Here is a 26,746-nt window from a genome sequence, read left to right on the forward strand (position 1 = left end):
CTCTGATACCAGAGTTATCTGAAATCTCAGGGCAAACACCTCCTCTTTGTTGGTCTCTACTTAGATGGACACTGCCATTTTTTACGCTGGAGACTTTTTCTTCTATGGCTTTATGGCCGACTCTCATGATTGGCATTGCCTCTCTATCAGTATTATTATTAAAGGCAAATTTACAATTTGGGAGCTAGCCTGCCTCTTTGAGATCACTTTGTATAATCAGTGCCTAGAGCAGTGCTTGATAGTAGATATTACTTGACTGTATCTCTGCTGTGAACCATCATGAATTTAATTCTCAGGAACTAGTTCCTTCTCTCTCATTTCTAAGTTGCAGGCCTTGGGTGGGAACTGAGGGGTAGTGGGAAGGTGGCACTGTGTCATCTGAGGCCCGACAAGAGTGCTGTACTGACTTACCATGTGCTTCCTTGTGTTGAGCTGGAGTCTGTCTCTACCTGGACTTTCCCATGGCTCTCATTAGAGCCCGAGGAGGCTGCGGTGGTTGGAGGTACCCCCTGGGCTTTCTTCTTGCCCTTTTCTCCTGTCTGGAAGTAATGAAGGACCTGGCTTACCTACCCCTCGGTCTTTGTCCTTTGGAGATCGGCCATGTGGCCTCTTCTCCAAGTTTGCTTTCTGATTCCCAGAAAGGTCCTCTCACAACATTTTCTTCTTGCCAGGACCCGGGCCCTGCCCAGAGCCCAGATGTGCATTGGATGGGTACAGGAGCCCTGCGATCTGCACAGATATGGTCTCTTGCTTCACCTCTCAGGAGCGGCTCTGCTCTGGGGGACCACCTGGAGCCTCCCTATGAAATAGAAGCACGTGACTTCCTGGCTGGGCAATCCGGTACTTGCTGCCTGGCCTTAAGACCCCAGCCTTATGCCACACCTTTTGCATTTCCTGTAGTGTTGTCTTTTCACATCTGTCCTCTCATGAGAATCTTCTTCTGTCCTGGCTCTTAGTTCTGTGTCCTCCATCCATTCTATGACCCGTATGTGGCTCACTCCTCCCCCACTACACCCCTTCCCACTACCCCTTTCCTGGCCCCCGTAGACTGAGGAGGACATGTGAGTTGGGTATTTAACAACATTCTGTACCTGCTCATGGGTCCAGGAGTCCTCTATTGGTGGGAAGAGTGGGCTTCTCAGTGGGCTATCCAGAGCTGAGCCACACTCTCATGGTTTTTTCTCCTTCAGATCCTCCTGCTGCCCAGATGCCTGCCCTTTTCCAGAGAGAGGGGTGCCCAGGAGACCAGGTAACAGCAACCAGGTCCCTGACAGCCCAGCTCCAGGTGAGCCACGGGACGTTCATTCCTTCCTGATGTCTCCACATCACTGCCTAATGAGATAGTGCAGCTCCCCCATTCTGGGTTTCTCTGTCTAGTAACCTCACATCCAAAGACCCATGTCCCAGAGACCAGATAATCCCCCTTGAGCCCAGAGCTCTTCTGCTGGGTGATGGTTTTCCCTTTCGTCTTTGCCAGGTCCATCCTGTACTCACACAGAGCCAGTTTATTCCCCTTCCTTCCCCTTCCACCTCAAAGCTGGGAGCTGTGGACCAGCTCTAGGGCACAGTGTTTTTGCAGGAGAATATGACTTTCAAGGATGTGGAGGTGACCTTCTCCCAGGACGAGTGGGGGTTGCTGGACTCAGCTCAGAGAAACCTGTACAGGGATGTGATGCTGGAGAATTACAGGAACATGGTCTTCCTGGGTAAGTAATTAATAGCCTTATGCTTATATCCATCTTTATTTCTGCCTTCTTGGGTTGTTTTCTGCTGTGTAGAAAGGGACCTGACCTGGTTTTAGATCCTGGCTCTGTAATTACTAACCAGATGACTTAATCCAGCACCTTGGTATCCTCTTTTGAAAAATGGGGAGAATAATGCCTGCCATTCTAGATTGTTATAAAGATTAAAGGTGGCTGGATGTGGTGGCTCACACCTGTAATTCCAGCACTTTGGGAGGGCCAGGTGGGAAGATAGCTTGAGCTCAGAGTTTGAGACCAGTCTGGGCAACATAGTAAAACCCTGTCTCTACAAAAAATACAAAAATCCAAGCATGTGGTGCTCACGCTTGGCATCCCAGCTACTTGGGAGGCTGAGGCTGGAGAATTGCTTGAACCCAGGAGGTCAGAGCTGCAGTGAGCCAAGATGAAGCCACTGTACTCCAGCCCGGGTAAGAGAGTGAGACCCTATTTGAAAACAAGCAAACAAAAACAATGGATTAAAGGTAATATGTTTTAAGTTCCTAGTCCATTTAGGCATTCAAAAAATGTTGGCTGATGCAACCAATTAAGTAGCCATGTTCTCACCTCCAGAAAATTCTAGGAATCTTTTTTGCTGCAAACTTCTCTCAACCTCTTCTATCTCTGTCTGCTTAGGGCTATTTGAAATAACGGGTTCCTTGGCCAGCTTTCGCTGCCTGCCTTCCTGGCCTTTCCCACCTCCCCACCAGGACTTCATGCCCAGAGGTCCTAGAGAGTAGTTCTTTGTCATCCATCTCCCTTCCCATCTCCCATTCCCTTCTCTTCTGCAGTGGGACCATTCACCAAACCGGCTCTGATCTCCTGGTTGGAAGCAAGGGAGCCGTGGGGCCTGAACCTGCAGGTAGCTCAGCCTAAGGGGAATCCAGGTGCTGCCCCTACAGGTGAGTTCCAGAGAACTGGCCAGGTCCTGCTCCTCTTGCTTTTACTTTTCTCTTTCTTATTTTCTGTTGTTTGCTAGAAGGAAGATCTTTAACAGTGTTGCTAAGGGTATTTGGGCCACTCTTCCATTCCATCCTGGCTGGCTTCTAAGAGGTCATTCATTTCTGGCCATTCTGTTTTCCCATCCCCCTTCCCCAGCAGCCCTCTCAATAATAGTTCTTGCCTGCTGGAGGGCTTCACTGTTCCCCTCTTCCACACACTGGTGCTCCTCCTCAGCCCTGTGCCCTCACTCCTGGCCTGCACTCCTGCTGAATCCCCTGTACTCACCCCTTCCTGCTCTTAGGAGCCCTCATCCCACTCCTGTTCTTTCTTTTTTTGATCCTTCCTTCTGTAATAGGCTGATCTCTAGCCCTTTCAGCCAGGTGCTCCTTGGAGCCCCAGCCCTTGGCTTTTGGGTACCTTTCTATAATGCCATGATTCTTCTCCTACTCTGGCTGTTTAACACTTTTTAATCCTTTTTATTTCCTGCTGGATGTGATGTCTGCATATCTCTACCTGCCCTGCCCATCTTGCTTTTCTCCTCCCTTCCCTGTTATCTGGGATAATCTTCCATGTTTTGCCTTATGTTTGACTATTTTGTAAAGGTATTGGCAGTCAGGCAAAAGCCTCACCACCCAGGCATTTTATTGCCCTTTGGTGCTTTCTGCAGTTCCAAGTATGGAAAAAGAGTACATTCTCTCCTGTTTTATTTTTTGTCAGGAGGCGACCTTCAAATTAAAACAAAGAAATTCATCTTAAATCAGGAACCTTTGGAAGGAGCAGAAACCTTAGCTGTGCCATCAGAATGTCCTGCAGCAAGTGTTTCTGAGGGAATTGGGCTCAGAGAATCTTTTCAACAGAAGAGCAGGCTGAAGGATCAATGTGAAAACCCCATACAAGTGAGAGTCAAGAAAGAAGAGACTGATTTCAGTCACAGGACAGGAAAAGACTCTGAAGTATCAGGAGGTAATAGTCTTGACTTAAAACATGTTACATATTTGAGAGTTTCTGGAAGAAAGCAGTCCCTTAAACATGGCTGTGGCAAACACTTTAGAATGAGTTCACACCACTATGACTATAAGAAATACGGGAAGGGGCTCAGACACATGATTGGGGGCTTCAGCATACATCAGAGAATTCATACTGGACTGAAAGGGAGCAAAAAGGATTTGTGTGGAAAAGACTTCAGCCTTAGCTCTCATCACCAGCATGGGCAGAGTCTTCACACAGTGGGAGTGTCTTTTAAGTGCAGTGACTGTGGAAGGACTTTCAGTCATAGCTCCCATCTTGCATATCATCAGAGACTTCACAGTCAAGAGAAAGCATTTAAATGTAGAGTGTGTGGGAAAGCCTTCCGGTGGAGTTCCAACTGTGCACGGCATGAGAAAATTCACACTGGAGTGAAGCCTTATAAATGCGATTTATGTGAGAAAGCTTTCCGACGTCTGTCAGCCTACCGTCTGCACCAGGAAACACATGCTAAGAAGAAATTTCTTGAATTGAATCAGTATAGGGCAGCTCTTACCTACAGCTCAGGGTTTGATCATCATTTGGGAGACCAAAGCGGGGAGAAACTCTTTGACTGCAGCCAGTGCAGGAAATCCTTCCACTGTAAATCATATGTTCTTGAACATCAAAGGATTCACACCCAGGAGAAGCCCTATAAATGTAACAAATGTAGGAAAACCTTTAGGTGGAGATCAAACTTTACTCGTCATATGAGGTTGCATGAGGAGGAAAAATTCTACAAACAAGATGAATGTCGTGAAGACTTCAGGCAAGCCCCTGACCACAGTCAGCCCCAGGGTGCCCCCACTGTGGAGAAAACATTTTTGTGTCAGCAGTGTGGGAAAACTTTTACTAGAAAGAAAACTCTCATTGACCACCAGAGAATTCACACAGGTGAGAAACCATACCAGTGTGGCGAATGTGGGAAGGACTTTGCCTATAGGTCAGCCTTTATTGTTCATAAGAAGAAGCATGCCATGAAAGGAAAATCTGAAGGTGGGCCATCTTTTAGTCAGGACAGAGTGTTCCAGGTTCCTCAGAGCAGTCACACCAGAGACGAGCCCTACCAATGCAGCCAGTGTGGCAAGGCCTTCCGCAATCACTCATTCCTCCTCATCCATCAGAGAGTTCACACTGGAGAAAAGCCGTATAAGTGCAGGGAGTGTGGGAAAGCCTTCAGGTGGAGTTCCAATCTCTACCGACATCAGAGGATTCACTCTCTTCAAAAACAATATGATTGCCATGAAAGTGAAAATACTCCAGGTGTGGAGCCAAAAATCCTCACTGGTGAGAAACGTTTTTGGTGTCAAGAATGTGGGAAAACTTTTACACGTAAAAGAACTCTTTTAGATCATAAGGGAATACACAGTGGAGAGAAGCGCTATAAATGTAATCTGTGTGGGAAATCATATGATAGAAACTATCGCCTTGTTAACCATCAGAGGATCCACACTAAAGAGAGACCTTTCAAATGTCAGTGGTGTGGGAAAGAGTTCATTGGAAGACAGACCCTTTCCAGTCACCAGAGTAAACACACCAGAGCAGCACAGGCTGAACGTAGCCCGCCTGGGCTCTCTTCCTCTCGGGACACAAAGTTGAGATTGCAGAAATTAAAACCAAGTGAAGAAATGCCTCTCGAAGACTGTGAAGAAGCTTGCGACCAGAGCTCCAGGCTTGATGAACTCCAGGACATAACCGCTGGGAAAAAGTGCCACAAATGTAGCATATGTGGGAAAACTTTTAGCAAGAGTTCACAACTCATTAGCCACAAGAGATTTCATACTCGAGAGAGACCCTTCAAATGCAACAAGTGTGGGAAGACCTTCAGATGGTCTTCAAATCTGGCTCGGCATATGAAAAACCATATTAGAGATTAGCTTGGGTCTGACAGTGACCGCGGGAGTGAGTTCTCAGCCCCCTCCTAGAGAACCCTTAATTTTAGGCAGTGTGGGGAAACCTTCACAAAGGGCCCAGCCCTTTCTATTTTGGAAGCTAGTGACGGAATCCCAAGGATTTAAAAGCTCGGGGAGTCTTCAGCCTGCCTGCTGGGATGTGACGCTGGGGAAGCACAGCAGCATGTTCTTTGGAGCCCTTCTGGAGACTTGGGCCCCTAGGAGTGGCCTCTGTACCATAGCCTGCAGCTCCCCCAGTGAGGTCTCCTTCTGCAACTCTAAAGAGAAAAACCATTGCCCTTTGTGGTTGGATAAAATGTCTGTGGCATCATGGGCTGTGGCTTCTGGAAAGGGGCCAGTGGGATCCTAGATTTATCTTCAAGTTTGGCGTATGGCCATGCCTATTCTGTTGACTAAAAACAGCAGCATCAAGAACTCCTAGTCTTCCCAAATGCCCCCTGGGGAGTTCTGGCTGGGGCTTTAGCCTTTCTAGCTGGCTTTTGGATATCTTCCAGGGGGTTAGAGTGGTCTCAGTGGCTGGTGGAGTACAGCAAGATGCTGGGCTCAAGCGCTTGGGGTGTGGAGCTCTATCAGTATCCTGTTGCCATTCCCATCCCACAGGCCTGCACAGGCAGCAGCGGTCCATCTGTTTAACAGAAATGTGCTGATCACCTCCTCTACACCAGGCACTGGTGTATTTGCTGGACACCCAGCAGAGACCAGAACAGCTGAAAATCCTGCCGTCTTGGATCTTTATCATTGACAAACAAATGGGATATGCAGTATTCCGGATAGTGATAGGTGTGTGGTAGACAAAGTGAATCAGAGAAGAGTGAGAGGGCGTGCTGGATTGGGAAGTCAATTGTGATTTTAAATAGTCCGATTAGGGAGGACCTCAACTAGAAAGTGAAATTTAAGCAAAGACCTGAAGGAGGCGAGGGAGCAAGCCAGGTAGCTCTCTAGGGAGAGTTGCAGGCAGAGAAGATTGGGTCTTGTCTGATGTCCTTAGGATAGCAAGGAGGCCCCTGGGATGGTGTGCAGGGAGCCAGCTGGAAGGGGAGGAGAGGGGTCAGGGAGCAATGTAAGCATCATCGTTCATTACGGGGGCTTGAGCTGCCTCAGAGGGAGGCAGAGAGCTTTTGGACAGTTTCGAGTTGAGGAGTGATACGATCTGAATCTGAATTATATTTTACAGGGGTTAACCACAGATCCAAAGACTCAGTAAAATGGAATGGCTAAAGGGCTTCTCATGAAGTTATCCTTGCTGCTAGTTCCCATAAATCAGACTCCTCCTCACTCCATTTCTGAATTTTCTGTAGAATCCTCCGCCTCAGCAGATGTAAACGCTTAGCATTGTTGTGTGCACATCTCTAGCCTCTGCACAGGCCCCCTCTCACCTTCACATACCCTCTCTCACCCTCACATACCCCCTCTCACCTTCACATACCCCCTCTTACCCTCACATACCCCCTCTCATCTTCACATACCCCTCTCCATGTATGAGATCTGGTGCTGGCATCAGATTCAACCCAAAGGAACCAGTGCATGTGTCTGCTGCCCTCAGGAGAAAAGGTGGTCTGTTCTGGGAGGAGCTCCCTCACTGGCCCACCTACTTACCTTGAAGCAAAAAGCAAGAATCAATTACTTAAAGGCAAAGGATTGATATTTCTAAAGTATGTGAGTAATCATTGCTTCTGATTATTGATGTCAGATGATAAATGTAAGGATAAAATGTCTTAATGTCTTAATAGTAGAGCAGTGTCCCCGACTGCATTTTACTGTAATTAGTAGGGGCCCATTCATGGAGCTGGTCATTTCTTACAATGAGGAGAAACCAACCTGGAAGACGTCTTTTTCAGTAGAGTACAGAGTAATCTTATCCTCTCTGGATTGCCATGAGCAGGTGAGAATGAAGGCTCTGATATGGTGTAGTGGTATCATGGGATGGCTGGGACAGGGCAGACTTCTCCTGTTGGTGTTCTGATGCCTGTTCAGCTTTGTCCTCAGGAAGGTTTGGTCATCTTGGTTCTGCCATCCTCTTGCCTTCCTATGGCAGCAGCTGCTCATGGCAGTGAAGATGTCCCTTCACTGTCCCCAAACTGACAGTAGAAGTGGCTGGGCAGAGGCCAGAGTTACAGGAAGGATGTTGGCATCATCAGATCTGGGTTCCAGGCATGGTGTGCCTTTTCTTGGCGGTAATGATCTTGGGCAAGTTATTGAACCTCTGCATCACTCTGTGTGAAGTTAGAGTGCTTGTCTGTGCTACCTGACTCCTGAGATTGGTAAAAGAGGGCTTGGTTTACCAGGGCTCTCCGTTAGATGGTTGACCTCTAGGACCAGGACCCTCACAGAGGTGCAGCTCCCATGTCAGTTGGTGTTATAACCATGGCAATGTCCCTTTATGTCCACATTTATAGCACCCCCTATGCCTATCTCTGCCCCCTTTGACACGGAGCACCTTGTAAAGTTCCTGCCCTGGTATAGGGATATTTTTCCTGTTTTTTTTTGTTTTGTTTTGTTTTGTTTTTTTCTTTTCAGACAGGGTTGCCCAGCTGGAGTGCAGTGGCAGGATCACAGCTTACTGGAGCCTTGACCTCCCAGGCTCAGGTGTCACCTGAGCCTCCTGAGTAGCTGGGACTACAGGTGTTTGCCACCATGCCAGCTATTTTTAAGTATTTTTCTGTGGAGACAAAAGTTTAATTTTTTTTCCTTATTGCCCAGATTGGTCTCAAAATTCCTGGACTCAAGCAGTCCTCCCACCTCTGCCTCCCAAAGTGCTGGGATTATAGGCATGAGCCACTGTGCCTGACCTATTGTCATTTTTATAGAATGAAATGTGCTTATTTTTAAACATTCTAATCAAATTTTAAAATGTGCAAAGATGAAGGGAAAAACAAATTATTTTATCCTGAAGTAAGCCATTTATATTTGGGATTATACTGATGCCATTTGTCCAGTAACCTGAGTTTTCAAATAATTTTAGTTCCATAAGTACTATGTGATAATTATATAAATATTAATAAATTCAGATTAGCTGAAAGGGAAAAAAGTAAAAGCCTGACTACTTGGTGCTAACTACTAAAGACGTTGGCAGAATCAGTGTTGGATTTGGCTTTCCTGTCCCTTCCCCACCCCAACCCCCTGGTGTGTTCCGCCTTGTTCTGCCTCCCTTCACCTGGAGTGCCACACCCCTGTCTGTGCCAGTCCAGCTCTTCATTCTTCAAGGCCTGACCTTGTCTGACCCTCATGCCTCTAAGCCCCTGGCCCCACCTCTCTTGATGCCTGTGCCAGGTGGTGTTTGTGTTTTGGGTTATGCCCATCACCATAGCCAGACCAAGCACTCTGGAAACCAGGGTTGGGTGCTTATTTATCTGTTTGCCATGCAGAAGAGATCTTGCACAGAATTTCCTGTTAAGGAATCAGGAACTGAATTTAGTTTGGCTAAGTCAGGGTTGGGGTTTTTTAAAGAGGCTGTGGAGTGAAATGTTGACTGGAAGCCACCCACAGGCACACACCTGCTGGTTAGGAACCTGGCTGTGGGTGGTTCTGAGCTTTATGGCTCTTGTTGACAAGTTTCTGATTGCCCTAGTCTGAGCACCAGGTCTCATCTTGTATCTCATCCTAGCCTGGAGAATATTCAGGTTCTTTCCAACCTTACCCACCTTTTCCCCACTCTCTTGGAGGAACTGAAGTTGGGGTTGAGGAGAGCCAGATGGGCTGAAGTAGGTCTCTGAAGGTCTTTCTGTCACCTGTTCAGTGAGGTGTGACCCACCCCTGCTGCCCCACCCCAGCCTAAGGCTGACCAAGATTCCCACCAGAGGCATGTGCAGAGGACAAAGCATGGGTAATGTAAAATAATACAGACCATCTCACACTCATCAAGCTGGCACATTTTTGAAAGCCCAGTGTGTAACCGTGTGGAACAATGATAATTCACACCGCTTTTGAAGTAGAAATTGTGAGAAATACTGTGTAAGGCGATTTGCAAAATCTTGTAAGGTTGTGTGCACTTAACCACCCCGCAGCTGTACTCCTGGATACATCCTAGAGGAGCGCCATGTGAACAGAGAAATGAGTGTAAGACTATTCATGGAAGTATTGTTTAGGTAGCAAGATTGGGAAAAGCCAGCATTTCATCAGCAGAAGAATGGATAAATAAATGGGTTGGTTTTGGTCCTTGGAAAGTGAATATGAAAGAGTTATGTCTCAACACAGATATGAAAAATTATGCAGAGAAGGTTGCAGAAGTTACATATAAGTTACTGTTTGTGTAAAGTTAAGCATACTGTGTATCTGTGGGCACGTTACTTCAACTAACTTGTTTTTCACTTTTTCTGTAAAATGGGATAGTAGTGGCAATCTCACAGTGTGATTGGGGGTGGGGGGCAGTCAGTGAAGTAATGCATGTGAAATGCTTAGAATAGTGTCTGGCATGTAAGCATTGTGGACATATAGAAAGTGTTATTGTTTTGCACAGTGATCTATTTTCTGTGGATTCAATTAATATGAATTGAGCATAAAATCACATATTGGAATGATGTGTGCAAGTCACCATTCTGCCGTCCTAAGGCAGGAGAAGCTGATGGATTTGGGGAGGGTACATAGGAGCTTCAGTTGTGTTTTCTTTCTTTTTAAAAAGTGATGCAGATGCATCAGAATGTTAAGATTTTAACAGGCTAGTGTGGTGGATTCTTTTTAACTGTTTGCTTAAAGTATTTCAAAGTAAAGATATTCCTTAAGCACCGTCTCTTGACATCTTATGATTTTATAGAAATCCCTGCCAGGTACATGATGTTACTTAGAGTGAGCCACCTCATCTTTCAAAGCTTCCATTTCCTCACCTGCAAAAATTCGGAGTATCAGAGGTGTGTGAACCAGAGCAACTCCATCTTGAACAGAGGCTGGGTAAAATAAGGCTGAGACCTACTGGGCTGCATTCTGAGGAGGTTAGGCATTCCAGGTCACAGGATGAGATATAGGAGGTCAGCACAAGATACAGGTCATAAAGACTTTGCCAATAAAACAGCATGTGGTAAAGAAGCTGGCCAAACCCACCAAAACCAAGATGGAAATGAAAGTGACCTCTGGTTGTCTTCACTGCTCGTTATACTGTAATTAGAATGCATTAGCATGCCAAAAGACACTCCCACCAGCACTGTGACAGTTTACAAATGCCATGGCAACATCAGGAAGTTACCCTATATGGTCTTAGAAAGGAGAGGAATCCTCAGTTCTGGTAATGGCTCACACCTTTCCTGGAAAACTCATGAATAATCTACCCCTTGTTTAGCATATAATCAAGAAAAAACCGTAAAAATAGGCAACCAGCAGCCCTTGGGGCTGCTTTGCCTATGGAATAGCTATTCTTTATTTCTTTTCTTTCTTAATAAACTTACTTTCTCTTTGTGGACTCGCCGGAACTATTTTGAGCGAGGTCCAAGACTGGATCAGGACCACTTTCTGGTTAACAGGACCAATACAAATGGCTGTTAGTAAAGGAGTGGTTAAGTAACTAGTATGTCTATGAAGGAATATCAGGCAACAATTTTTTTTAAAAATGAGGATGTTCTCCATATACTGAGACACAGTCACCAAGACATGGCACTTTACAGGAAATTATAAGCTCCTCATTGCCTAAATCTCCTTGATTTTGCTTAGTAAGGTAAGCCAGAAGCTATAAACTCATAATTTTAATGAAGAAATGGAATCCAGAGGATGGAGATGCTTGTCAGTCATTCACTTTATTAGATAGATGGGGAAAAGGGGAATAAATATTTGCATGCCAGTTACCACACCTTTTAAAGTCGATGCTAATCCTGCTAAGAACAGCAAGGAGATTTTATATCAGCCAGGTTTTAGTTGCCAGAAACCACACCAGTTATTTTAGCAGAGAACTTACAAAGAAGTGTCCTATATTTAAGTAGCTGAAAAGAAGAAAATGCCAAGGTGTCTTGGAGGTAGCAACTGTTAAGTAGCCTCCACCCCAGAACTGGGGGAGCTGGAATAGCATCTCCCCACGTTTGATGTTTGTCTGCTAACAGTTTTCAAGCTTTCCCCCTTAACGTGCTCGCATCTGGACAAGCTGATAAAACCCAGGCACTTCCTCTTTGCACTGGAGGGGAAGTTCAAACTGTGCAAACCCTTGCTGTCACAAATGCACTGAGCTCTCCTAACCACAAGAAAACCCAGAGCCACTTGCCCCTCCTTTCATTAAAGCCCAACTGACTGGCTTGGGTGCCCACTTCGCTGCCCCTAAAAAGCCTCATGAATAGTAAACTTTTTCATCATCTCCTGGTGTCTGCAGTGTCATTAGTTTCAACATCTGAACCAGTTTTGGGTGATGGTAGTTTGTTGATCCCACCTCACATGGGGCAAAGTGCAAAGCAGGAACACAGAGACGTGGCTAAAATTGTTGAAAGGCAGGATATTGGAAGAGAGGCCTTGTGGAGCTGAACTTTATACCTATGGAGGAGGGGTGGGTTGCTGGACTGACGTAGTGTCTGAGCTCAGGGAGGGTCCCTGTGGCCTTTGGATCTGTGCTTCTGTGGAGAGGTCCCAGCTACTGATGCTGGGGCAGGGAGTAGAAGGGAGGGTCACAATGAGACTTCGAATGTTGGTTAACCACCTTTCACCTGAAGAACATGTAATGGCCTTCCCTGAGGTATATGTCTTCCAAAAGTCCACTGACGTTGCTCAGGACCTATTCCCACCACCCCTTTTGGCTTTTTATTTTTTTATTTTTTTGAGGCAGGGTCTCACTGTCACCCAGGCTGGAGTGCAGTGACATGATCTCAGCTCACCGCAACCTCTACTTTCCCAGGCTCAAGTGATTCTCCAGCCTCAGCCTCCTGAGTGGCTGGGACTACAAGCACACGCCACCAAGCCCAGCTAATTTTTATATTTTTGTAGAGACAAGGTTTGGCCATGTTGCCCAGGCTGGTCTTGAACTCCTGGCCTCAAGTGACCCACCTGCCTCAGCCTCCCAAAGTGCTGGGATTACAGGTGTGTGAGCCACCATGCCTGGATTCTTTTTTAAAAATTATTTTTTAATTTTTTATAGAGATGGAGTTTAAACTTTGTAATGGGGCTGGTCTTAAACTTCCAACTTCAGGGGATCCTCCCACCTCAGCCTCCCAAGATGGTGGGATTACAAGTGTGAGTCATGGCTCCCAGCCCCTTCTTTGCTTTTAAACTTACTGCAAACTACAGTTTGATTTATGTTTCAGTAAGGCTTCAAAGAGTGACATGCAGGCTGGATGCAGTGGCTCATGCCTGTAATCCCAGCACTTTGGGAGGCCGAGGCAGGTAGATCACAAGATCGGGACTTCAAGACCAGCCAGCCTGGCCAACATGGTGAAACCCTGTCTCTACTAAAAATAAAAATTAGTTGGGTGTGGCAGCACATGCCTGTAATCCTGGCTACTGGGGAGGCTAAGGCAGGAGAATCGCTTGAACGCAGAAGACAGAAGTTGCAGTGAGCCAATATCGTGTTGGGTGACGGAGCAAGACTCCCTCTCAAGAAAACAACGAAGTGCAAAGTGTGACTGAGGAGATGTAGTACCCTCCAAATTGCATAATTCTGCCAATTTTTACAGGCAGAAACCTGGGGAATCTGTAGAGATGGATCTTAAGGGTGTCACAGGCATTACAATGAGAGCAACTCTATGTTGAATAAGAGCTAGGTAAAAGTGTCAGAGGTGTTCAAATCAGAGTGACTCCATTTTGAGTAAAGGCTAGGAGAAAGAGGCTGAGACTTGCTGGGCTGCATTCTCAGGCATTCCTAGCCTCTAGATGTGTATGGTTAAGGGAACAAATTAATACTGTTTCTTAAACAGACCCAGGCTTGGGAGTGTCCAGATATCCTGATCGCTGGAGAACAAAGACATTCCTAATTTTCCTTTAAAAATAATAATGATTCTTGAAAAATAATTAAGTGTTGGAAACAGATGCTCAGTGCTGCAAAGAAAAAGCACTGAAACAAAGTATCTCTCAGTAAGGCAATTTTACTTTCTGCAGAAAGGGTGCTCCTGATAGCCACCTTCCACCAGAGCACAATGAACAAAGGAAAAGCAGACATATTTATCCCTTTGGGATCATCCTTACTGCTGTCTGATCTCCGTTCGTTGGAGCCAGACCTCACAATCTGAAACTGAACCTGATTGGGTAATAACTTAAAGCTTTCTTGAATAGGTAAAGGCAATGGAGAACAAAAGGAAAAGAGGAAGTCCAAGTAAGGAAGGGACAGAAAGTTGCTTGTGAAAGGACTTAGAAAAGTAATACATAAATATCTTGGTTAAGGTACAAGGATATAGAATGTGCTACTTGCCTGTGAGCATGTCTAGCACAATTATCTAGGTTAAGGTACAAGGATACTGAATGTACTATGTGCCTGTGAGCATGTCTAACAGCTATGCAGGATAGGGCTTAACGAAGAGGTATTAGCAAAAAGTAAGAAGTTTTGAAGAAAGTCTAAAACAAATTATTATTTCTAACACATGATTTATGCTTTAACAAGAAAGTAAACTTTGAAGAGGATCTTTTCTACTTCCCACATTAAGAAAATCCTTTATCACAAACACTTGTAGCTAAGAAAATCCTTTATTACAAATGCTTGTAGCAGAGTACATCTCCCCATATATACAAGCATTGTACCTAGGGTGGACGCGTTCCTCCTCTTACTTTCAGGAATGTTGTACTCTGTCTATGGAGTAGCTGTCCTTTCACCACCTTTCTTAATAAACTTGCTTTTGCTTTACGCTGAGGATTCACCCTGAATTCTTTCTTGCATAAGATCCCTGAAGCCTCTCTTGGGGTCTGGATTGGACCCCTTTCCTGTAAAATATTTCTGGTGAACACAGAAGGGACAAAAACCCTGACCCAATGGCTACCTTTGGGTAAGCGTTGGGGTCCTATAACATATTTCTGGTAAACCACGAAAAGGATGATACTGAAGAACCGCCCCCCCCCGCCCCCCCCACCGACCCCAAGGAAATAGACTGCAACACTGATTGGATGACTTTGGGCAAGTGATGGAGTACCCAAGTAAAAAATGGGATTGGGTCAGAGGCCCAACTTCGAGGGGTTAGACTTTCTTCTAAATCAGAGTGGGTTAAAGGCCCCTCTTAATAAAAGGCAAGGACAATTGACCTCAGGTTAGAGGCTACTCCATCCTACTCTGTCTTTGGAGTAACTGTCCTTTCACCACTTTACTTTCTTAAACTTGCATTTGCTTTGCACTGTGGACTGGCCCTGAATTCTTTCTTGCATGAAATCCAAGAACCCTCTCTTGGGGTCTGGATCGGGACCACTTTCCTGTAAGAAAAGGAGGCTGAGACCTATGGGGCTACATTCCAGATGATTAAGGCATTTTAAGTCACAGGATGAGACAGGAGGTCAGCACAAGATCCAGGTCATAAAGACTTTGCTGATAAAACAGTTTGCAGTAAAGAAGCTGGCCAAACCCCACCAAAACCAAGATGGTGATGAGAATGACCTCTGGTCATCATCACTGCTACATTCCCACCAGCGCCATGACAGTTTACAGATATCATGGCAACATCAGAAGTTACCCTAAGTGGTCTAAAAAGGGGAGGCATGAATAATCCACTCCCTTTTTAGCTTATTATCAAGAAATAACCGTAAAAATGGGTAACCGCTAGTCCTTGGGGCTGCTCTGTCTATGGAGTAGTTATTCTTTTAGTTATTCCTTTATTTTCTTAATAAACTTGCTTTCTCCTTATGGACTCACCCTAAATTATTTCTTATGTGAGCTCCAAGAACCCTCTCTTGGGGTTTGGATCAGGACCCCTTTTCTGTAACAAGGGTACAGGATCATCATGGATGGAATATGAAGTCAGATAAAACTGAATTCGTTGATATGGGATAAGTAAGCAGAGATTTGTGGTTCATGTTTTTTTTTTTGTTTGTTTTTTGAGAAGGAGTCTTGCTCTGTCACCCAGGCTGGAGTGCAATAGTGAGATCTTGGCTCACTGCAACCTCACTGCAAGTCTCCTGCCTCAGCCTCCTGAGTAGCTGGGATTACAAGCGTACGCCACTATGCCCGGCTCATTTTTGTATTTTTAGTAGAGATGAGGTTTCAGCATGTTTGTCAGGCTGGTCTCAAACTCCTGACCTCATGATCTGCCTGCCTTATCCTCCCAAAGTCCTGGGATTACAGGTATGAGCCACTGCACCCACCTGTGGTTCATTGTTATAACTTGAGAAGCTGAGAATGGCTCTGTATGTTTTCTTGTGGGTTATTGAGATATGGACCCACTGTAATCCCAGTTTGGGAGGCTGAGGTGGGAGGACTGCTTGAGGCCAGGAGTCTGAGACTGGTTGAGCAATATAGTGAGAACTCATCTCAAAAAGATAAAAAATTATATATGTGTGTGTATGTGTGTGTGTGTGTGTGTGTATATATATATATATATATATACATATATATATATATATATATATCTCCATCCAAACATAACCTGCACTAAACGAGTTGAAATGCCAGAACTTCCTTGATTTACTGTAGGGAAAGATATGTAAATGCTTAAGGAGATAAAAATGCATGAGTGTATTTATCATGTAAATACCTGCTCACACACCCAGGGAGGGTCCAGAGGACAATCCTTTCATCAAGACTATGAGAAATAAATTCATGTAGAGAGTGCCAGATATTCTACACGGGCCACTTTACAGTTCGAAATGTGATCTGAAGTGCAGTGGGGCTGATGGAATCCTGAGGCAGGGACCATATGGTAACAGTCACCAAAGACACAATTGGTGTGGTGACTGCAATGGACAGTGCAGCCAAAGCAGGACCTTGAATGGTCTGACCCAAGGAGATCCATGATGTTGGCCTGCTGACCGTAATGTCCTGAGAACTAAAATGGATGGGCTGTCTACTAAAGTTTTACTTGATCTGAATAAGTGGGAAAGCTCCAGGTCTGGTGAACAGAGAAGTCTGACCTAAATTACCAACACAGAGTTATAATCCCTCAATCAATTCCAAGTCTTGATCTAGTTCACAGACCCAGAACTTCTCAAATAAAGGATAGGCCAAGTCCCTTCGAGGCAGGACCCTGCTGCACTAGAATAATTTATACTTTTCATCTTTCTAGACTTCCCCAAAGGCACCCCAGGCCATTTATCAGAATGTGCATTTGGAAGGGCAAATAATTAGACTTTTCTGAGATAATCAGCCTCTAGTTCTGAATTAGCAGTAATTACAGGAGACTCAAAATGCCACCATTGTTCCTCAAAGTATGAGTGTATGGAGGCCAGGCGATCAATGGACCTTTTGGCTTAGATTCCTCTCACAGTAGGTCTAGAAGATTCCTGAACCCATCCTATCGTCATTTCCCTGGTTCTAGAATGCATAATTCGAATAGACAGAGTCAACAATGTGCAGAATCCCACACCGGTTCCCTGAGCCATACGGTGAAAGTAATTCTGGTAGAAAAGGCCAAGTAGAAGCCACTAGAGCTGCCTCATTCACAAACATAGTAAAGCAAACTAATACCACATTCCTGGAGAGATTGTCGAGATTAGTGCCGCCATCCAAAACTTGGAACCACATCCCCACTCAGCTCGCCTACTCAACCTGTGCAGAAGACAGGTGGATCTTGGAGAATGACAAGTGGATGATTGTAAACTTAATTGACTAGCGACTCCAAGGGCAGGTGCTGTTCCCACATGTGGTTTCGGTGCTGAGCAAACAACACATCTGACAACTGGTGTGCAGTTGTTGCTGAGCCAGGACCAGGTTCATTCTGTTCTCACACAGTAGATTGATCACTGGGACACGAGTTTTGCAAAAGAGCAAATTATTCACAAGGCCGTCCAGTGAGGAGGTGGGAGAATGGCTGTCAAATCCACCTCACCAGAGATGAGGCTTAGGGAGATGTATAGCTTAGGGAAGTAGGGTGGTCGACAGCATGGGAAAAGATGATTGTCAGTGGGGAAAATGCAGTCATAATCGGGGTTCACAGGACATATGTATAGAAAATGGTGGTGTTAACATGATCTAAGGGCAGAGTTTTTGGCCCTCTGATGTCAAAAGGCTACCTCTTAGGCATTTGCAAAGGCCCAGTTTAAGTGTTGGCAGTCTTAACCATTTGAACTGGATAGGAGCTGACCCAAGTTCCTGAAAAATAACTCAAGTGATTGTTACGGTGACTTATAAATGTTATCTATAAGGCAGCACGTGAAGGTTGAGTGACAGTGTTCAGTAGCACGGCCTTCAGCTACTGTGGTCTTCAGCTTCATGGGGACAAAAGATAACAAAGAGCAAGCAACCAAAAGCAAGCAGGGCAGGCGAAGTGTGGTGCACCTGATCCGATGATCCCCTCTGCTGCCCAGTGACCCATCTGGTGAATGGTTCTTTCTCTACATCAGGCCATCAGGAACAATTTGCTTTCAGCCAGATACACCTTTCCCACCCTATCTCAAGGCTACCTCAACTCTGCAGCCTGGCTCATGATCTGGTTCCCCGTTCTTCTGAGAACTTTTACACCCTCAGGGCAACACACTGGTCCATTATATTGATGACGACACGGTCACTGGACCTGGTGTGCGGGAAGCAGCAACTGCTCTAGGCATGTTGGGAGATACATAAAATGACTGTGTGGGAAATAAAGCCACGACGTGGCCAAGGGCAAGTCAAGTTTCCAAAACTTCTTTCTCTCTCTCTTTTTTCTTTTTTTGAGATGCAGTCTCACTCTGTAGCCCGAGCTGGAGTGCAGTGATGCGATCTTGGCTTACTGCAACCTCTGCCTCCCGGGTACAAGTAAATCTTCTTGCTCAGCCTCCTGGGACTATGGGCACCTGCCACCACACCCACACGGGGCTTTTTTGGCGGGGTAGAGGCTGTATTTTACCGTGTTAGCCAGGCTGGTCTCAAACTCCTGACCTCAAGTGATCCTCTCACCTTGGCCTTCCAAAGTGCTGGGATTACAGGCATGAGCCACTGAGCTCGGCCTCTTTTCTCTCTCTTTCCAATAGTTATGTTCTAGATGTTTAAAGGGGGCACAAGAGACAATTTCATATGTGACTTTCTGGATCACATGATAATTCTACATTTAACATTTTTGGGAAATGCCAAACTGTTTTCCAAAGGGGCTGCCTCGGAGTCTCCGCTCTAGTTCTCAGCCCCCGGCAGCCACTCATTCTCTCAGTGGGGCCTCAGGGCTGCCTTCCAAGGTCCGGGGCTGCCTTGAGACCTGATCAGAACCGGCTATTTTGCCAGATCTAGCGCCTGTGTGCCATAGCTGACCCAGAGTTAGAACCTAAGCAACGCCATCTTAAACCCTGCACCATGCAACCACCAAGAAAAACCGTTTCTCCAGAAATAAGTTGTAACTGCTGCCCCGTTTCCTTTGTGATAACTGCTTGCTGCCCCATTTTCCTTGCGAACTGCTGACCTTGGCTTCTGTGAAATATAGCTAGCTTGCTCTGCATAATGCTGATTGCAAAAAAGAACCCCGTGCCCCACCAGGATGTGGGTTTTTTGCTTAAATCCCTTGCTCCCCCTGAGCTCAGGGCCACGGGTTGGAGAGACACTAGTCCTCCGTGGTCGCCGGCAATAAATGACCCTCTGAATAGGCTTACTTTTGTCTCATTGGTGATTCTGTACTCGCTGAGTTACAACACCTGATATTCAAGGTCATTAGGAATTTCAAGACCCTGACAGCAGAGCAAGAGAGCAGGCGGAGGCCCTTCTAAGTGTGGGACCCCGCAGGGCTGCCCAAGCTGCCTGTCTGTGAAGCCAGCCCTGCCTGATGCAGATGCTTTTGCCATGGTGAGAGGTAACGTGCATTCATGGTTCTCTGCTTTCCCACTCTCTGTCTCCAGGTCCGACTTCTCCAAGGGCAGGATCTAGAATTTGTTCCCTGAATCTTCTCCCATCTCCCTCCCTGGGCGTTTTGCTCATAACCCCACCAGACCCCCCAAGAATGGCCTGACATGGGCTCTGGGAATAGAACATGGGTTCTGAGAATGGCTCTCTGAGATTTCATTGAGTTGTCTGTCCTGTTTTCTTTCCTCAACAAAATGTCCATATCCTTAACCTCCTCTTCTGTCTCAGCGGGAAAGATGAAAAGAATGATGAGGCTTAGGACAGGCTTGGTGGCTCACGGCTGTAATCCCAGCACTTTGGGAGGCCAAGGTGGGCAGATCACCTGAGGTCGGGAGTTTGAGACAAGCCTGAAAGGGATGAAACCCCACCTCTAGTAAAAATAAAAAAATTAGCCAGGCGTTGTAGCCGGCACCTGTAATCCCAGCTATCTGGGAGGCTGAGACAGGAGAATCACTTGAACCTGGGAGACGGAGTTTGTGGTGAGCTGAGATCATGCCACTGCACACCAGCCTGAGCGACAGAGTGGAAAAAAAAAAAATGATGAGTCTTAGCATCCCAGGAAGCTTTGGGTGGTGAGAGATGGAGAATATCACTTTCCTCCCTGTGATACTTCAGTTTCCAGTCTCCTTGTTAGAATGCTGCAAAGCTGGCCTGCTGAGGTCTTCTGTGATCTCCTGTGCTTCCTGAATTTCCACCTGAAAACGAGCCTGCTGCAGGGATGAATCCATGAGCAGAATTTTAATGAAAAGGAAGCAGACACAAAGGAATCCATGGTGTGTGACTCCACCAACTTAAAGTGAAAGACACACACAACAAAGAACAGGCACGATGCTGCTTTGCCAGCTGGTTCCCTGTTGGGCTCTGCCACCCAGGGATGTAAGAGGGAAGCTGGGATGCTGGAGGGCCTGAGTGTGAGGATTAATTTTAGGTGTCAACTTGGCTGAGCCACAAGGTGCCCAGGTATTTGGTCAAACGTTATGCTGGGTGTTTCTGTCAGGTGGCTTTGGGTGAGATTAACATTTAAAGTTGTGGACTTGGAGGAAAGCAGATTGCCCGCTATCATGTGGGTGGGCTTCATCCAATCACCTGAAGAGAACAAAAAGTCTGGCTTCCCTGGCAGGAGAGAATTCTTCCACAGACTCTTCCTTTGGAGTTCATGCGCACCATCCGCCGGTCCTGCTCCACAGCAGGTGCCACTGGACTCTCACTGGAATATGTATTCTGGGTCTCCAGCCTGCTGCTCCACCCTGAAGAATTGGGACTTGCCAGCCTCTGTAATTCTATGAGCTAATTCCTTATCATAAATCTCTCTCTCTCCCTCCAAACACACAACACACACACACACACACACACACACACACACACACACACAGAGAGAGAGAGAGAGAGAGAGAGAGAGAGAGACAAATGAGTGTAGATGTGTTCCAATAAAACTTCATTTAGGGACATTGAATCTTAAATTTCAAGGGTTGGGCACAGTGGCTCATGCCTGTAATCTCAGCACTTTGGGAGGTGGAGGCAGCTGGATCACTTGAAGCCAGGAGTTCAAGACCAGCCTGGTCAACATGGCAAAACCTCATCTCCACTACACACACACACACACACACACACACACACAAACACACACACACACAAGAAAGAAAAGAAAAAAAAAAAGTAGCCACGTGTGGTGGCTCATGGCTGTAATCAGCTGGGAGGCTGAGGTGGGAGAATCGCTTGAACATGGGAGGCAGAGGTTGCTGTGAGATGAGACAGCACCTGAGCAACAGAGCAAGACCCTGTCTCAAATAAATAAATAAATAATAAATTTTACATAATCTTCATGTATACTCATTCATTTACATATTGTCTGTGGTTGTTTTCACCCTTCAGGTCAGAAGTAGCCCATGACCTTTACACAGTGTTTACCACTGTTATAGACATCTTTTTGTGTGTATGTGTGCTTTTTTATTGTACTTTAGGTTCTGGGGTACATGTGCAGATCATGCAGGATTGTTGCATAGGTACACACATGGCAAGGTGGTTTGCTGCCTCCATCGCCCGTCACCTGTATCTAGCATTTCTCCCCATGTTATCCCTCCCCAACCTCCCTACCCCCAACATCTTTAAATATAGTTTACTTTCATGTGTTTTTATATTTTATATAAATGACATAATATTGTCTGTCTTGCATTTTTTTGCTCAAAATTATGTTTGTCAGTTTTATGCATGTCATTCATTGCATGTGGTGATGCTGTATTTTCATTATATTGTGGTATTCTGTGTATGATGATATCACTGTGGAGCTCCAGCTCACTCTTTTTTTTTTTTTTTTGAGATGGAGTCTCACTCTTTCACTCAAACTGGAGTATAGTGGTACCATCTCAGCTCACTGCAACCTCCGCCTTCCAGGTTCAGGCAATTCTCCTGTCTCAGCCTCCTAAATAGCTGGAATTACAGACATGTACCACCACACCCTGCTAATTTTTGTATTTTTAGTAGAGACAAGGTTTCACCATGTTGGCCAGGCTGGTCTTGAACTCCTGACCTCAGGTAATCCACCAGCCTTGGCCTTCCAAAGTGCTGAGATTACAGGCTGAGCCACTGCGCTCAGCCAACCAGCCCACTCTCTATGGACAGTGGGCTCTGCCTAGCTTTTGCCTGGCTCACTGGGGATGGCCTATGTCCCGCTCTATGAAATAATGCCAAATTGCAGCAGGCCTTTGAGTTCCTTTTAGCAACGCTTGATTGGGTCAGATCTCTCCATGTTCCCTAATATCACAGGCTTGCTATGAAAAGCGACGCCTGGAATCTTGTCTTTGTGAGCAGCACCAGGGTTGTCTCCTTCAAAGACTGTCTCTTAAGAGCCACAGCTCACAATGGCCTTGGCTGAGATGCATGGAGTGCCTGGTTTTTTCAGACTTGCCAGGTACTGTTTGTGTGTGGCAGGCCAGTCAGGGGTCACCTTCATCAGCAACACTCTGGGTCCTTCCGGCTCTCCTTGCACACTGGCCAGCTCCAGCCAGAGACTGCCTTTCCCACAGGACTTTGTTAAAAGTGGCCAAGAATGAGCCAACAAAACCACCATTCTGGATTCTCATCGTTTTCCTAGATTTGGTTACATTGTGATCCACCCTCAAAGCTAAAGCAGGCTGCAACCTGGCCAAACATTTCACATGAGGTGTCAGCCTCCCGTCTCGAGGACAGGGATCCTGCTAAACATTCCACACCGCCCAGCACTGTCCCAACAGCAAGGAATTATCCAGTCCCACATCTCAAGAGTGCCAAGGTCAAGGAACACAGCTTTATTTATTTATTTATTTATTTTGCGACAGAGTCTTGCCCTGTCGCCCTGGCTAAGGTGCAGTGGTGCTGTCCTAACTCACTGCAGCCTCCAACTCCCGGCCTCAAGTCACCCTCCCACCTTAGCCTCCTGAATAACTAGTGCTACAGCTGTGTAACACCATTCCCAGCTAATTGTTTCAAAAAACTTTTTTTGTAGAGACGGGAGTCTTGCTGGACTGGTCTTGAACTCCTGAACTCAAGTGATCCTTCTGTCTCAGCCTCCCATGGAATTACAGGCATGAGCCACAGTGCCAGCCAGAAGCCGTGCTTTAGAAAGACATTCCTGTAGTCCAGGTCTGCTTGTGGTAAACTGTTTATCTTGAAAGTCTTCATAGTTCCCTAATTGTTGACTAATTAGCTGAATGTACAAATCCGAGGTGTCTGATTTTTTTCCAGTATGTTAAATATATTATTCCATTAAACTTTATCATTTTTAATTTCAAGTCATCAGTTAGGCATGTTCTCTAGCAGTTTTCAAGGTTTGTCTTCAGTGTTTCATGGTTTTGCTACAGTGTGGATGTTTTCAATTATCCTCTGTGGGATTCAGTGGCCTCCCTCACTCTGATAATTCCTATCTTCCATCAATTTTGGGGAATTCTCAGCTTTATCTCTTGGATGTAGCCACCCCTTTCCCTTGGTGATCCCCTAAAGCCTTGTCTGTGCTCTGTTGGAACTTTTCCTTAAGGAAGATTGCACTTTGGATCTTGATCGAGTTCACTTGGCCTCTCTGCTACTTGCAGTGTGTGTGTGTGTGTGTGTATGTGTGTGTGTGTGTGTGTGTGTGTGTGTGTGTGTGATGAAGTTTTGCTCTGTTGCCCAGGCTGCAGTGGCGCGATCTCAGCTCACTGCAACCTGGAGGTTACACCTGGCCTGCTACCTGCATCTTATCTGATGTTTAATCTGTCCATTGAGTTTTTATTTCTAATGATATTGTTCATCTCCAAAATAGGAAAAGCACATGTTAGCACAAAGAATGGAACACTGGATATTGTTTTCTTTTTTCTTTTTTTTTCTTTTTTGAGACGGAGTTTCGCTCTTGTTACCCAGGCTGGAGTGCAATGGCGCGATCTCAGCTCACCGCAACCTCCGCCTCCTGGGTTCAGGCAATTCTCCTGCCTCAGCCTCCTGAGTAGCTGGGATTACAGGCACGTGCCACCATGCCCAGCTAATTTTTTGTATTTTTAGTAGAGACGGGGTTTCACCATGTTGACCAGGATGGTCTCGATCTCTTGACCTCGTGATCCACCCGCCTCGGCCTCCCAAAGTGCTGGGATTACAGGCTTGAGCCACCGCGCCCGGCCCTGGATATTGTTTTCTAAGAAATTTATTTGAAAGAATTATATCTATGGAAAATGATAGACATTTCAAAAAAAATCTCTGAATTTTAGATGTTGAGACATTTCAAAGATCAAACCAGTGGGTCTGAGAGAAGGAAGGAAGGCAGTGAAGGGAGGAAGAAGGACCACGAGGAGTCGTGGTGGAAGACTGGGAGTCCCTTCTCTACCCCACAGCCCTCTGCTTCATTCTCCTGCAGCTGCCCCTGACCTTTGTGATATTGAGGTCCCAGCCAATCACAGCACTCACTCCTGCTCTCCCAACAGCCTCCAAGGCAAATCTCTGGAGACTTCACCCACTGAGCTTCTCCCCTGGGGTTCTCTAAGCACTGAATTGATTGAATTGGTGGACAAAAGGCCGTTTACTATCAGCATAACTACATACTTCACTTTCACAAGTTGGCATGCCTTGAGGGTGAGAGCAATTATTTTAGTCATATGAGCTTCGATTTCTGGGAGATTTAAGTCAATTCACTTTTTGAGAGTGCTCTATATTTTAAGGGTGAATTGACACGTGTTATTTCATTTTATTTTATTTATTTTTGAGACAAGTTCTCGCTGTCACTCAGGCTGCAGTGCAGTGGCACGATCTTGGCTCACTGCAGCCTCCGCCTCCCAGGTTCAAGCGATTCTTGTACCTCAGTCTCCCTAGTAGCTGAGACTACTGGCGTGTGCCACCACACCCAGCTAAGTTTTGTATTTTTGGTTTCACTGTATTGGCCAGGCTGGTCTTGAACTCCTGACCTGAAGTGATCCACCTGCTTTGGTCTCCCAAAGTTCTGGGGTTACAAGCATGAGCCACTATGCTCTGACAAAATTTTTTATTTTAAAAAAGTTATGAAAATGATGAAAACATTTCATTTATAAAATAAATGTAGGCTGGAGTGGTATACATTTATAAAATAAATGTAGTCAGTCATGGTGGCACATGCCTGTAATCCGAGGTACTCAGGAGGCTGAGGCAGGAGAATTGCTTGAACCTGAGAGGCGGAGGTTGCAGTGAGCTGAGACTGTGCCACTGCACTCCAGCCTGGGTGACAGAGGAAGGATCCATTTCAAATAATAATAATAATAAATAAAATGAATATAGGAAATTTAGGAAGTCTGAGTTATGAGAAATATAATTTTGGTCTTGAATAAGCCAAAATATTGTACTAACATTTTTTTAAATGATAAATTAATAATTAAAGAGTGAATCGTGCTAAGGTTTTCCTTTCTTTGGAAGTTGATGTCTTTTTTTATGTCATAGAGAGTTTAAAGTGTTATTAGGGAAATACACTTTCTAGTGTCCTGTCCATAAAAAGAAACATAGTTTAATAACCCTTTTCTTTAGACAATTTAGACTTTATCTGAACTAAAAATTCCTAGAATATATAGATAACAGCTCAATGTAATTTTTGTTAAGTCAAGTTTTCAAAAGAGGAAAAAAGAGAGGAAGTAGCATAGAAAAAAATGAGAGGGAGCTGGCTTTAGACAAATCATCATTTTTCTCTGCAAAAAGAGGGATGAAAGATTAAACATTTATACAATACATACAAGAGAGTGTCCCATATCTGGTTTCAACATAATTTCAGTTTGTGATAATTCTATCAAGCCATATGACTTTTTAAAAGCCAGAATGTATTAATCTCCAAAGTATGGAAAGGAATGATGCCTCCCTTGTGAAACAAAATGATCTGTCATTTAGGCAAACCAGACAAAGACTTTCCCCATGAGGGTTCTTTCATTCTTGGTATCCAGAGTCTTCTTAAGATGTTTAGCCAAATGCTGATGTTTGTACAATAGAATGATTTGCCAGCCAACATGTTTGTTTACCTGACATAGCGACAGTTTTGGACTTGAAGCCTTCCATAAAATGTGGAAATGTCAGCATCTAAAGATGAGTGCTTGGGCGCAGTGGCTCAGGCCTGTAATCTCAGCATTTTGTGAGGCTGAGTTGGGTAGATCACTTGAGGTCAGGAGTTTGAGACCAGCCTGGCCAACATGGTGAAACCCGTTCTACTAAAAATACAGAAATTAGCCAGGCATGGTGGCGCACGCCTGTAATCCCAGCTACTCAGGAGGCTGAGGCAGGAGAAAATCGCTTGGACCCGGGAGGCAGAGGTTGCAGTGAGCCGAGATCAGACCACCGCACTCTAGCCTGGGCGACAGAGTGAGACTCCATCTTAAAAAAAAAAAAAAAAAAAAAAAAACAACCCAAAAAACAATAAAAAACAAAAAACAGATGCTCCTGAGAAAAAAGATGCTCCGATTTCATATTAGTGATAACTTAAGAATATTTTAGAGAGGCATTTTTTGAGTTCAAATCATACCAGTTGAAGACAGTAGAGCATTGGACATGGAGAATTTTGCTTTGTTTTTCTTTTGTCTAAATCGGAGTTTCCCCAAAGAAGTCACTATAATTCCAAATTATCCTTGGGAAAATTGTGCCAGTTAGAAAGTTATGCACAGGCATTAGCGTTAGAAAAAATGTAAAGGGAGCCAGTGTTTGGCTTGAAAGAAAAGACTCTATGGGAACTTCAGCGTGTCCACAGGTTGGTGCTTGTGTGACATTGCGTCTTGGAGCCAACCAAAGACTAATCAGTATTCAGGGTTGTCCAAGGCTTGGAAGACAAAGCCCTCAGAACACACTGATCACGAGCTGGATGCCATGGTGGGAGC

At 45.4% G+C, this 26,746-nt stretch overlaps 1 protein-coding gene across 10 annotated transcripts in view; it reads left to right on the forward strand.

The window, feature by feature from the left end:
- ZNF445 (zinc finger protein 445) overlaps positions 1-14,570 on the forward strand; it is a 56,853-nt gene extending 42,283 nt beyond the window's left edge. For 8 of the 10 annotated variants that reach the window (XM_074404012.1, XM_074404013.1, XM_074404015.1 and 5 more), the window contains 5 exons: positions 672-840; positions 1,191-1,285; positions 1,580-1,706; positions 2,531-2,641; positions 3,399-14,570. In XM_074404012.1, the coding sequence (XP_074260113.1) occupies positions 672-840; positions 1,191-1,285; positions 1,580-1,706; positions 2,531-2,641; positions 3,399-5,563 (2,667 nt within the window). In that variant the 3' untranslated portion in view covers positions 5,564-14,570. The remainder of the gene's footprint in view (positions 1-671; positions 841-1,190; positions 1,286-1,579; positions 1,707-2,530; positions 2,642-3,398) is intronic. The other 2 variants (XM_039477669.2, XM_010336986.3) reach the window with 2 other exon arrangements.
- The last annotated feature ends 12,176 nt before the right edge of the window (positions 14,571-26,746 follow it).

Source organism: Saimiri boliviensis, chromosome 8, assembly GCF_048565385.1.
Source record: "Saimiri boliviensis isolate mSaiBol1 chromosome 8, mSaiBol1.pri, whole genome shotgun sequence".
NCBI lineage: Eukaryota > Metazoa > Chordata > Mammalia > Primates > Cebidae > Saimiri > Saimiri boliviensis.